General features: G+C 36.1%; 2 protein-coding genes across 3 annotated transcripts in view; one reads left to right on the top strand and one right to left on the bottom strand.

Moving 5' to 3' along the window:
• LOC128250795 (putative protein phosphatase inhibitor 2-like protein 1) overlaps nucleotides 1–11,706 on the bottom strand; it is a 38,156-nt gene extending 26,450 nt beyond the window's left edge. The window contains exon 1 of the mRNA XM_089341324.1: nucleotides 11,548–11,706. Coding sequence (XP_089197450.1) covers nucleotides 11,548–11,624 — 77 coding nt within the window. The 5' untranslated portion in view covers nucleotides 11,625–11,706. The remainder of the gene's footprint in view (nucleotides 1–11,547) is intronic.
• Nucleotides 11,707–12,543: 837 nt separating this feature from the next.
• The window catches only part of LOC106878886 (deubiquitinating protein VCPIP1), a 51,556-nt gene continuing 49,606 nt past the window's right edge, over nucleotides 12,544–14,493 (top strand). Inside the window, exon 1 of one of the 2 annotated variants that reach the window (XM_089341323.1) lies at nucleotides 12,544–12,750. The gene's annotated coding sequence lies outside the window, so the exon portion shown is untranslated. Of the gene's footprint in view, nucleotides 12,865–14,493 lie in introns of both variants that reach the window. The other variant, XM_089341322.1, reaches the window with a different exon arrangement.

Raw genomic sequence — 14,493 nt, 5'->3', positions numbered from 1 at the left:
CTAGAAAAAAACATGTCTGGTTTAATGGTTATATATGCATACATATACACATATGGAAGTGTGTGTATACATGTATGTACACACGTGCATGCATGTGTCTGTGTGTTTGTGCATGTATACACACACACATACTATTGCCGTGCATTACAATGAATGAGTGTCAAGTTATGCGATGGACCGGATGAATGTATTCATTGGTTGAGCAGACAAATTGTCTGAATATTCTCCACACACGTGGGTTGAAATTGAATCAGCTTGACACAGTATGATCATATTACTAGGATGTGTAGAATTACAGGCATCTGGTAGATTTCTATAGAGTTTCCATCTAGCCAATTTTGCTCACAAGAATAGCGCCAAGCCTTGGCCCAAGTTGCATCTGGTTTATGTTCAAACTGGCCAGATCCAATCCCTCACACCTATCCTACAGTGTCATTCTAAAAATAAGCAATCACACCATCGAAATCTCAAAGCAACAATATACTGCATGATTATTTCAAAACAATTGTGAATAAATGAGAATTACATTTGACAGAGTAATCGGAATGCTGAAGGGTTAAACCAACCATATCAGGCCCAAATAGTCTACCTGTGTTATATCCAAACTGACCAGATCTGACCTCTTATGTCTACCCTACAAAGTCATTCTAAAAATAAACAATCACATCATAGAAATTTCAAAGCTACAATATAATGCATGATCATTTCAAAACAATGTGAATTGTTAAGAATTACATTTTACAGCAGTGGAAGAGTATGGAAGGCCATCACCATTTATCATGTATTTTTCCATGCTGGTATGGGTTGGACAGTTTGACGGAGCTGATGAGCCAGAGGACTAAACCAATTCCTACAGGTTGCTTTCGCATGGTTTCTATGGCTTGATGCCCTCCCTAATACCAACAGAGTGCACTGGATGTTATTTACATGGCACCAGTAAGGTTACCAGGTAACTTGCAAAACAAAGACCCCCCTCAAGTGAGATGGGGAGTAGAACTAAGAAAGGTGATTCTATGCCAGGTGATGAGAAGTCAACCCTTTAGCATTTAAAGTGGCCATATCCGGCCAAAATATGCTACCTGTTTTATGATCAAACTGGCCAGATCTGGCCTCTCACACCAACCCTACAATATCTTTCTAAAAATTAACAGTTACCTCATCGAAATCTCAAAGCTACAAGATAATGCAGGATTAATACAAAACAATGTGAATAAATAAGAATTGGCACCCATGCCAACGTTGTCTCCTTCATTGGACACGAAACTCGGCTTGCGAAGACCTATTGGGGCATGCGAAAGCGAAATTGTGATGGCACCTGTGCCCAGCGTCACCTTCCTGGCACTTGTGCCGGTGAGCGAGATAGTTGCCAGTGCCGCTGGACTGGCTCCTGTGCAGGTGGCACGTAAAATACACCATTTCGAGCATGGCCGTTGCCAGTACCACCTGACTGGCCTTCATGCCGGTGGCACGTAAAAGCACCCACTACACTCTCAGAGTGGTTGGTGTTAGGAAGGGCATCCAGCTGTAGAAACTCTGCCAAATCAGATTGGAGCCTGGTGTAGCCATCTGGTTTCACCAGTCCTCAGTCAAATCGTCCAACCCATTGTAGCATGGAAAACGGACGTTAAACGATGATGATGATGATTTGACAGAGTAATCTGAATGCTAATGGGTTAAAGTATGATTGAGGGACAGAAACAAGTGTCTGGCTGTAGAGAAGATACATGGAAAAGAGAAAGGAGAGAGAGAGAGAGATAGTGAAGAAGATGCATGAGGCAGACAGAGAACTGGAGGGGGTGAGTGGGCAGGAAAGTGCAGGAGAGTGCGAAAAGAGAGACACAGAAAGAAATGCTGAAAGGAGGATTACAAAAGGTTGAATCTTGTAGCGAAAGGAGATGACAAAGGATTGCAACGAATGTAAGTTGTTGTTGTGCTGGAGAAAACCTGTCCGACTCACGCAAGCATGGAGAAGCAGACATAAAATAAACGATAAAGACAATGCATGGATGTGCATATAAAGAGAGACTGCGAATAATTACTTGCATCTTTCTTTACAACGGAAATGAATGAATCCACATATAAATGCGTTTACAAACAAAGAAAATCCATTTTAAAATGTTTCCAAACAAAGGAATGATGAACACAGTCCAGAATCTATTGAACTGAAATCAATAAACCGTCTTTAAGCCTATTCACCATCCACCCACCCACTCACCCCATTTATCCATCAGTATGAAACTGTAAATGTTAGAGATACCAAAAAAAAAAAAAAAAATCAATCACTCTTTGACTGACATTAAACGTGTGAGTGAATATATGGTAACTTGAATACAGGCATTATGGAACATAGATATGGGCATACACACGTTGATACACGTGTGTACGAGGGGGTGCTGAAAAGTTCCAGGCTTTAAGGGTATCGTGAAGGGACAGGTTGGAGACCCAACCTTCTGAGTTCTTTTACAGGGCTCTGAAAAACTGAAGGACCACTGCAATAAGTGTGTGAATATCTGAGAGGGGAATATGTTCAATAAAACCATAAGTATCTGATCCTCCTGTGTTTTCTTTTACCCAAAGCCAGGAACTTTTTAGCATCCCTTTGAACACACACACACATATATACACATTTATATATGAAGGGGTGCTAAAAAGTTTCGGGCTTTAAGGAGGATCAGTAAATTATGATTTTCTAAGCCCTGTAAAAGAAACCAGAAGGTTGAGCCTCCAACCAGGCCTTTCGCAATACCCTTAAAGCCAGGAAATTTTCAGCACCCCCCCCTCATATATATATATTCTTTTATTCTTTTACTTGTCTCAGTCACTTGACTACTGCCATGCTGAAGCACCACCTTGAGGGGTTTTAGTCAAACAAATCGCCCCCCCCCAAAAAAAACTTTTTTTTAAAGCTTAGTACTTATTCTATCAGTACCTTTTTGCTGAACTGCTAGGTTACAGGGACGTAAACACACCAACACCGACTGTCAAACAGACACATAGATATATATATACATATATACACAATGGGCTTCTTTCAGTTTCTGTCTACCAAATCCACTCACGAAGCTATAGCAGAAGACACTTGCACAAGGTGTGCCATGCAGGGGATGGGAAGCAAGCTTCTTACCACACCCCCACAATTATATATATATTTTTATTTTATCTAGCTGATGAGCTGTGGCCATGCTGGGGCACCGCCATACACATATATATAATTGTTCCTTGTGAGGGTCATTATGCCAATATAAATATATATGTTCTAACACACTTATTCTTCTACATTTCTCAGTCTAACTGCAGCCATACTGGAGCATTATCTGAACTAGTTCTTATATCAATGTAATAAACATTTCATCCAACTGTATTAAAACACACAACATAAACAACAACACCACCAGTTTATTAGAGCAATGTAAACAAAAAGCCAGACACAGGTGCAATGCGCCGTGAAGTGGGCCAGAAGCCAGAACTACATGGTGTGAAGTGAAATTCCATAATTATGCAGCAAAATTTGTGTGACTGTGTTTGTGTGTGATCATTGTCATTTAACATTCGTTGTCCATGGGTTGGATGGTTTGACAAAAGCTGCACCAGACTCCAGACTTATTTGGCATAGTATATATATATATATATATATATATATATATATATATACACACACAGACGAGTAAGCACATAAATGCAAAACAAGGAGGAAAAAAATGGTACTCAAATACCCAAGGTAGAGTAATATGTGTTTTTTCTATTATTAAAGCTGCAAAACATCACAAAAAAAACTGCTACTCAGAGTTTCACATTCAGGTTTGTTATGATCAAGAAACTTGTAGTTTTAATAATAAAAAAATGTATACATATATATATATATATATATATATATATATATATATATATATATCATCATTGTCATTTAGCGTCCATTTTCCATGCTGGCATGGGTTAGACGGTTTGACTCGAACTGGTCAGCCAGAAGGCAGCACCAGGTTCCAGTCTGATTTGACATGATTTCTACAGCAACCACTCCAAGAGTGTAGCAGGTGCCTTTTACATGTCACTGGCAGCAGCCGACTGTGTACGTGTGTATTTATATATATATATATATATATATATATACAATATATATAGAGGGAAAATAACCAAGTTTCAAGAACTCATCGATGAAAATCCACTATCACATATAGAAAAATTAATAATTAAAAGCACAATAAATGAGTATAATATAAAGTAAAGTAAATATCATAAGATGAATATTATATTAATCTTATGATATTTACTTTACTTTATATTATACTCATTTATTGTGCTTTTAATTATTAATTTTTCTATATGTGATAGTGGATTTTCATCGATGAGTTCTTGAAACTTGGTTATTTTCCCTAAAACTATATATTTTATCTATAAAGCTCAATTTAATTTTAATTTTTTATAAATTGATTTTAATTGAGTTTTTACCTGTAATTTTGGATTTTGTCCCTAATATTATTATTATTATATATATATACATATATACATAATTTTTTTGTTTCTTTCTGTGTTCCTTTCTGTGGAAGAGCATAGGCTTGAAACGTTATAGATTTTTCCAATTCCTAAGAAAGGAATTTTCCAAGTGCACATCCTTAGTATCACAAAACATTCCAAGGCACCCCCCACCAGGTGTTCTGAGTAAAAAAGTTGCACACCATCAACCTCACTCTTTTGTCCATGACCATTTTCAATCCAGTGACAAGACCACGTCAAGATGACTGGGGATGGAGATGGATGCAGTGGATGACCAACAGTTTGTACCTGCTTCATCCTGCTCTCTGCATCCCACAATGCATTGCTGCTGTTGCCTTCCTTTCTGTTGGACCATAAAGGTTTCTTCTGCAAAGTCTGCTGGATCCAGTCTTCACGTGCACAGGTAGGCAGGCCCTAATACGCTAACCCATAGACGGGATCCAGCCAGGTGCTACTACCTCAGTCAGGGTAGACATGGGGACAACAGTGGCTGAGAACTGATTCTACATTCCTCAAAAACCTTGGGGCCCATGACTAGATGCATATGAACAGGAAAAGCACATGCAAACACAAACTACATAGCCTATGGCTATGTGCACCAGTTGCCATGGCCATAGGCGCTGACACTGCTGTGTGGTTAAGAAGTACACTTCAGAACTGTGTGGTAGGGATTTGGTCCTATTGTTTGGATGCTGTCAGCTGGTATCCTCTACTATACCTGCAGACTGACTAATATGAAGGTATTGTGAAGCTGGTAGATAGAAACTGAAAGAGGTGCATCATCGTCATCATCATCATCACCACCACTTAACATGGGCTGGCAAGCCAGATGGCCTGCACTTGAAAAAAAAAGTGTAAGAGTTGGTGACGTGAAGAGCATCCAGCATACAAGCCCTGCTTCAAGTATGTCTTATGTAAGTTATACTAGCATAGGGAAACAAACGTTAATCCTTTAGCATTTAAATTGGGCGTTGCTTGGCCCGAATATTCTACCTGCTTCATGTTCAAACCAGCCAGATCCATCCTCTCAGACTTACCCAACAATGCCATTCTAGAAATAAACAATTACAGAAAAAATCTCAAAGCTATGAGAGAAGAGACAATGCATGATTAGCGCAATATGAATGGATAAGTATGATATTTGACAGACTAATCCGAATGCTAAAGGGTTAAACAAAAACGATTTATATATATATATATATATATATATATATATATATATATATATATATATACTCTCAGAACATGCTAAAAGACGGTTGACATTAGGAAGTGTATCCAGATGTAGAAATCATGCCAAAGCAGTTACTGGAGCACAATACAATGCTTGGGCCTACTGTGTTGGCACTCTGTCGCTTACGACGTCGAGGGTTCCAGTTGATCCGATCAATGGAACAGCCTGCTCGTGAAATTAACGTGCAAGTGGCTGAGCACTCCACAGACACGTGTACCCTTAACGCAGTTCTCGGGGATGTTCAGCGTGGCACAGTGTGACAAGGCTGACCCTTTGAATTACAGGCACAACAGAAACAGGATGTAAGAGTGAGAGGAAGTTGTAGTGAAAGAATACAGCAGGGTTTGCCACCATCCCCTGCCGGAGCCTCGTGGAGCTTTAGGTGTTTTTGCACAATAAACACTCACAACACCCGGTCCGGGAATCAAAAACGCGATCCTATGACTGCGAGTCCGCTGCCCTAATCACTGGGCCATTGCGCCTCCACTTTGGGCCTACTAGATCCTGTCTAACTATCCAACCCATGCCAGCAGAGAACATCGATATTAAATGATATCATTTTATTTATATACATATATATATATATATATATATATATATATATATATATATATTTTTTGACGTCCTGTACCCATATATGCATGTATATATACACATACATGTAGGTATGTACCTATATGTATGTATATATGCATATATATATATATATATATATATATATATATATATTATTTATATTATATATATATATATATATATATATATATATATATATATATATATAGATGGATAGATAGATAGATAGATAGATACATAGATGGGTATGCTAGTGGAAACCAAAATTCTTTAGAATCAATATTTCTATCAGTACGTGTGTAGTTCTGAACAATACTGTTAATCACCAGGTATCACTGTATAATTTTGAATAGTATTTAACGAGCCAACAGCAGAACCAAGACTACATTCTTCAGCCTGCTAGAAATAGCAGCCAAGTCGCTTTCAAATGCCATGTTACTGTCTTATCAAAATGAAAAACACGTTGAATAATATAATTGTTTAACTGAGGTTGGCTTTGATGAAGACATCTCAGCCATGACCGCCCCATATTTTATAAACCATAAAGTAGCTAAGGCTGTTGAATGCACAGATCTCACTGCTTTTTCTTTTTTTTATTTTATTCTTTTACTTGTTTCAGTCATTTGACTGCGGCCATACTGGAGCACCACCTTAAAGGATCTTATTCGAAAAAATCAACCCCAGAATTTATGCTTTGTAAGCCTAGCACTTATTCTTATCGATTTCGTTTGCCGAACAGCTAAGTTACGGGGACATAAACACACCAGCATCGGTTGTCAGGCGATGGTGGATGGGGGGGGGGGAACGAAACAGACACACACACATAAATATAGGCATATACACGATGGGCTTCTTTCAGTTTCCGTCACAAGGTTTTGGTCGGCCCGAGGCCATAGTAGAAGACACTTGACCAAGGTGCCACGCAGTGGGACTGAACCCAGAACATGTGGTTGGAATGGTGTGAGTTGAATAAGATGTCTGCTTTTTTTTTTAACAGGTTAGATAATGCATTCCTAGACGCATTTTGCCTCATAAAAATGACGAAAGGATGGCCGTAGGTGGAATTCCTTCGATCATAAACTGTTCGCTTGTGTCAGTCATGGCTCTAAACAACGACGCATTTCTCCGCCAAAATTCATGCCCATCGATCTACTTCATAACTTCACCTATCGATCATCACGTAACCAATTTTAGAGAGACATACCTAATTATGCAATGTTGCTACCAGGAATCGTCCGCATACTGGTGAATATACGGTATAAGGAGTTGAGCAATAGATTCACTCTAGCTTATTTCTGTATTAAAAGCTACATAAGCAAAAGTCAAATTCATATTGACTTATTGACGCAACGAATATAGAAAAATAAAATCAATATTTTTTTCAGTCGTCGGGATATAATACAGATGTCTGCGAAATGATGTATTAGATTAACATACCCATTGCATAAGATTAAAACGAAAACGTTTAATTAAAGATTTAAGTAACAAAACCCAAATATATGTCTAGCTATCCAAACACGAAAGAAATTAAGACACATAATGTTAGAATTCTCCCCTGAAATCATCCATATATTGGTAAATATCCCAGGCAATGAAAAGAAGAAGAAAAAAAAAAGAATATATATATGGCTTCTACTATTGAAAGCTAAATTGTTATCGATCACCTGATGCAATGATTATAAAAAATATAATCGTTAATTATTTCATTAGTAAAAAGAAAAGGGGGGCTGGGAAGAAAGAACTGTCTTAAAGACAGTCAGTATGTGAATATATATAAGGAATTTTGTCGATATATTTTGAAATAGATTTTTTTAATTGTATAGTAGAAAACACCTGAAATGCATTAGTTTGGGATTCGTTTGTTTGTTTGGTCTTTTTTTTTCTTCTCATTTTTTACAATATAGAATTGATATATTAAAGATAAGAATGGACACAAATATTGAGTGAAATATTTAGTGTCCGTGCATACGTGTTGCCTGCTCGTACGTTGGTGTAATGCCACAAGACTGATAGCAACAGAATCTAATAGTAATATTCTTATTCAATGTATTATTTAAAAAGAAAAGACAGGAATTAAAAGGCCAGACACAATAAACAATACGGCCAGCATAGCACGTTCGAACTGTGTCGTTCATCCAATTCATAATAGCAGCGATCAAAGATCGTGGCTATCTTGAAATGTACATATTTCAACGGAAATCGAAGCCCATTCAAGACACACAAGAAAAAAAGAAAAACAATTTCGTCTCATCAGTTAATGGTCGAGCAAACGCTGCGACATCATTTCGGACAGTTAAACACACACACACACACATACATACATACATATATATATGTGTGTGTGTGTGTGTGTGTATGGGAGCCAAAAGGTCAGCTAACTAGAAAGGTCGATGAAATTGGGCAGTTGAGTCTCTCTCTCTTTCTGTGTGTGTGTGTGTGTGTGTGTATGTATCATCATCATATATGTGTGTGTACACATACACACACACAGAGACATACACATAGTAATAGATACACGCGCGCGCGTATGTATGTATATGTATATATATATATATATATATATATATATATATATATATATATATATATATGCGCACATTCCTGATCGTAGATCAGTCTTCCACATAATCCTCATCAAAAAATGTCAAACGTACCCCAAATATCACATCTCTCTCTCTCTCTGCTCACAACAACTTATTGCAATGGGTTTTCTCGACGACGCAGTTCATCATTACACACACACACACACACATCCATACATATACACACATCATATCTAGTCCTGCCTCCGAAACCTCACCTTTCACCTTTCCCATATAACAACCTATTTAATTTAACTGGGGTTTTTACTATGATTAATTTTACATCCAGGGTATAGAGGAGCTTCTACGTGGTAACACGAACTTCCAGAAACGGCAGTCAAATCGTCCTTAAATCATACGCCCCAACGTTTAAAATAGAGAATGATTTTTATTTTGGACGATCTTGTTATTATATCAGTTTTTACAAACCAGAGACTGCAACGTTTTATTCCTTTAAAGATGATGTGATATGAGGACTTTTTCGCTGTTATGTCCAGCAGATCAACAACGACGGTCTGCGTTTTCAGAGAAGTAAATGGAATCAGTTATGCAATGTTGGTTGGTTGGTGTCGTTGGCCGAGATTGGTGTCAGGTGTGGTGATTCGGGACAGGTAGGTTGGTCGTTGAAGAAGCATAAGGGCTGTGTGTGTTATTGAAGGATGTTAATAATGTTACGGAATGTGTGTGTATGTGTGTGTGTGTGTGTGTGTAAGTATGCATCCACGCATGTATATATGTGTGTATGCATACATGCATGTATATATATATATATATATATATGTGTATGCATACATGATGTCTATGTGTGTATGCATGCACAATATAATTTCTTCAAAAGGTGTTCTGTTTGATAAGGTCACACCACACCTTATCTCACTAAGATGCAAACTTTAAGTGTATGTGCGCGCGCGCGTTTATACACACACACACAAGATTAGTAAAGAGATTATAAGCCTGCAGCCAGCGGGTCTGATGGTAACTTTCTGACAGGCCATAACCAACGACTACATAAAATTATATATATATATATATATATATATATATATATATATATATATATATATATATATATATATATATATATAGATAGATAGATAGATAGATAGATAACTATTTGGTTTAACTTAATTATTATAACTTATACAATTCGGTAGCAGTAGAAACACACATTCTTTCACTGTGTGTGTGTGTGTGTGTGTGTACATATAGACAGAAACCTTCACTATGAGACATACTCAACCAAAATAAAATCTCTGTGTGTATTGGCGAAGCTCCCTCGGTAAACCGAGTTCACGTCCAGGTTTCGCGCCCCGATTCCCTATTGACTGTGCAACCGTTCGTTGCTCAACTCCTGCAAGGGACCAGGTCGGATCGGGTCGGGTTCGAAAACAATGGACATGGTAATTCTTTTTTCTTCTAACCATCTGAGAGCTCCTTATGGATTTAGAAGGGAGACTTCTGTAAACAAATATCTATCTATCAGGTGGTGGGGCAAACCACTGATTCTTAAGCGGAAATAAACGACAAGTGTGTGCAATAGAAAAAGGCTAGAAAGGTGTTCACGAAGCAAATAAATGATCGGAAAGGTTAGCATGGGCTGGTTTGATATTTAAACAATTAATTACGGTCAGAAGAAACGTAAATACGCACAATAAATGAATTGTGTATTGCTTTGAATGATTTGTAATTTAGAAGAAAAAAAAGTGTGTGGGTCTCAAATAATGAAACTAGCTGCATGAAAAGAAGAAACTTAACGAAGTTTGGGTCAGGGTTTATCAAAACCGTAAGAGAAACATTTTAATTTTAAAAAGAAATTGATCGTAGTATAGGCCTAAACAATAATAGTAATCCTTTCTACTACAGGTACAGAGCCTGAACATTTTTAAGGGGACAGAGCAAGTCGATTATATCGACCTTGGTACTTTATTTTATCGACCGCGAAAGGATGAAAGGCAGAGTCGACCTCGGCAGGATTTGAACTCAGGACGTAAAGAACGAAAAGAAGTGCCGCTAAGTATTGTGACCGACGCGCTAACCGAATCTGCCAATAATAATAATAATAATAATAACCGATTCGATTTCTTCGTAATCGTTAAGTTTCAGATGGGATCGATTTGTATTTCGGGGTTTCGCATGTTTTATTTTTTTTATCAGTTTTTGCATTTATATTTTTCAGTGTTTTTTTTTTTTACTTTCCTTTCTGAAAGAATGGTAAAGAAGAAGGGGGAAAAAAAAAAACATTCCGAAGATCGGCCCTGATCGAAAGAAGGAACGAGGAAAAAACAAAATTTCTTTCTGATCGATGAAATACCATCAAGGTACCACGGCTGGATTTTTTTTCGTGGGTTTTAAATACATCTTCGTATAAGGGCATCCTATGTATGAATGAAATTATAAATAGGTAAAAAAAAACAACAATCTCTCTGAGATAGAGAAATGTCAGAAGAGAAAGAGACAAAAAATATCATTAAAATATTGTATATTTAGCATGATTGCTAAAATAAATATCGTAAACTCGTCAGAATGAAACAGAATTGTTTGTTTGTGTGTGTGTGTATGTATGTTTAATTAGAAAGGTGAAAAAAAATAAAATAGAAGTCACATCGTTGAAGAAAAGAAATTGAATTGAAATATATGTGGAAAAAAATAAGGATAGGAACTTACGGAGTTTGGTCAGGTTTATCAAAACTTGAAGAATTTTTGAGAATGCCCTTCTTGGGTCTTTTCTCGTCAGTAGCCATGTTTAACAGAGTCTCAACATCGTCGCGCTTGTGTGTGTGCGTGTGCGTGTGTGTGAGTGAGTGAGAGAGAGAAAGAGGAGAAGGAGAAGGAGGAGCAGAAAGAGGAGGAGGAGGTGGGTATATAGAATAAGATCAATTATCCGGCAAGCCTGAGGACCGGAAGTGTCCCGGATTTCTGAATTTTTTTTTTCCGGTTTTCTGGAGACAATTCTCAGTCCAGATCTTATTAAAATAAACGGGTTTTGAAGTGTTTAAAAAAAACAAATGCTTGCTGATGACAAAGACTGCATTCATTTTTTTTTTCTTGAAATTAGTAATAAAGAAGTTCCATGAGTAGAAAATGTGAAAAAAAAAAATTGTTGAAAAATTGAAAAAAAAAGTTGTTGAAAATTTGACAAAAATTCTGATGAAAATTTGAACTTCAAGTGGTCGTAAGAAATGGATTGAAGATCCGAATAAACTGTAAAAAGTAAAAGAACTAAATTGTCTTTAACGTTCAAATCAGTACAATTCCAAAGCACGGTCAGTTTGATATTTATTAAGCCATTTAAAATTCTGAAAATATATCACACTGTACCATAGACACAGTATTAATTTTTATAAGATGAAAATTAAATGATGGAACATGATTTTATTTAACAGATACAGGTATAAATTTATACACTTCCAAAGCAGACTACATTTAATGTTTATGAATCCACATAAAAAGAATTATTTTTAATACATCGTATATAAATTAAATAACTTTAAAAAAAACAGGGTATGTGTACTCAATACAGGATGAAGTATAGTACACAGTATTCCGGATATCTGACGGTTGCGGATTTCTGGAAGCCGGATAAGAGGTCCGGTACTGAAAAGAAATGTTGTTAGGAAGTTAATAGCTGCAATGTTGGCGAATGGCTAATAATAAAACAGCCACATAAAATAAACACCACAGCCAGTAATGTAGTCTAATTTAATTAATCTATTCATAATTTTCAGAAATGAGGATTTTTTTGTGTGATTTTTCTATATAGAAAGAAACAAAAATTTGCGCAGGCGAAAAAAAAAAATTGTGATAAATGTAAACAATGCGGTCCTGGTTTTTCACCTTTTTTTTTTAAGGAAGAGACGGAGCGTCGAGGTGACAACAATTTCTACTTTTTAATTCCTTGCATTTCTTAGTTTGGGGTCTCTCTTTCTCTCTCTCCGAATAATATAAAGATATACAGCTAAATATTTGTATTTTTTACCTCAGGTGAAACACGTTTTTATACTTCTAGTTTTTAAATTTCGTCTTTGTAATATGCATTATATATATATATGTATATATATATATATATATATATATATATATATATATAAACGCATACATATACACACATGTAATTATTTTGCATGGATGTCTATCTGTGTTTGTGTACGTACACATACACGTAATTGTTCTGCATGTCTATATAATATATATGTATATCTATCTGTGTTTCCTTGTACGTGTATATATATATATAAGTATTTTGTTCAAAGATATATGAAATATATATGCATGAATTTATTGTATGTGACTATATCTGCATGTATATATATATGTGTGTAAATATACATGCATGTATATATATATAAATATTTACATATATATATGTATTTACATATACGGATATTATATAACGTTTATATATATATATACATACATATATATATATCTGTATAGATCTTGCATAAATGTTTATACGTATATATTGCATAAACAACAAGTTAATACCCAAATTGAATTGATGCATTTTATGACTATTTATATACGTTCATGTATGTATATTTTTATGTAGATGCTTTTAATTTTGCTATTCCTTATCTTTGTTGTATACTCTATATTTAATTTCTGCTTTTTCGCCTTCGTCATCTGCATCATTACTCTAATTAATCCATCCGATATGCTGAGAGAATCATTATATATATATATATATATATACACACACATACATATATATCTGTGTGTGTGTACGCAGCAGATAGGATATATAAATAATAACCAATAAATCATAGTATATGCATATAGATAGATAGATATTACATACATCCTGTACATTTTTGTGTCTATTGAATTTGATGATTACATATATGTGTATATATATAGCATTCTGTGTGCATGTAAATATACATTTGTATGTGCGTATACGCACTCTCACGTGTATCGATGCACGTGCACACACACGCGATAAAATTTTTGAGGTAACAAAACTAGCCCCTGTTGAACGGCTTCATATCACTAGGGATCAGTTTTGGACAAAGATGGGCGTGGGTAGGTTTTGCAATCACTCTCTCTCCTCCTTTTCCTCTCCGAATCCAAAACCATTTAAAATGTAATCATGTTTTTACAACTGACGTAATTTCGGTCCAGATGGACTATATGTAATCTGAACCTTTCCCCCCTTATTTTTTTTTTACGGAATCCCTAACCCTAAACCTAACCCTAACACTAGTTTTGTGAGATTTGGCTGTTATTTCTAGCATGTAAATAGCCTGCATGGTGGGGGGGGGGGGAATTGAAATTTTTCAAAATTTTTTTTTTCAGAATCGGTATCTCCATAACCTAAAACATGGGATTCCGTAAAAAAAATTAATTAATAAGGGGGGGGGGGTTCAGATTACATATAGTCCGTCTCTACCGTAATTTCTTTCTCCCGTCTGGAAATTTCCACTGATTTTATTCATTTATTCAGATGTATTTTCTTTTAAATTTTGAACTACTTTTATTGTATTCAGCATCAACGACACGTTTACCGAGCCATTTTCTTCTGATGTTGTTCGACGTGCTAAAAGTAGTAGTCAGTATTTTCCTCAGATCAAGAGACCCTGTCTCTTCTTAAAACGGTGAAAAACTTATCAG

The sequence above is a fragment of the Octopus bimaculoides genome, chromosome 24 (genome assembly GCF_046866305.1).
Source record: "Octopus bimaculoides isolate indiv1 chromosome 24, ASM4686630v1, whole genome shotgun sequence".
Taxonomy (NCBI): Eukaryota; Metazoa; Mollusca; class Cephalopoda; order Octopoda; family Octopodidae; genus Octopus; species Octopus bimaculoides.
Note: the sequence above shows the minus strand (reverse complement) of the source record. Positions and strands in the feature narration are given on the sequence as shown.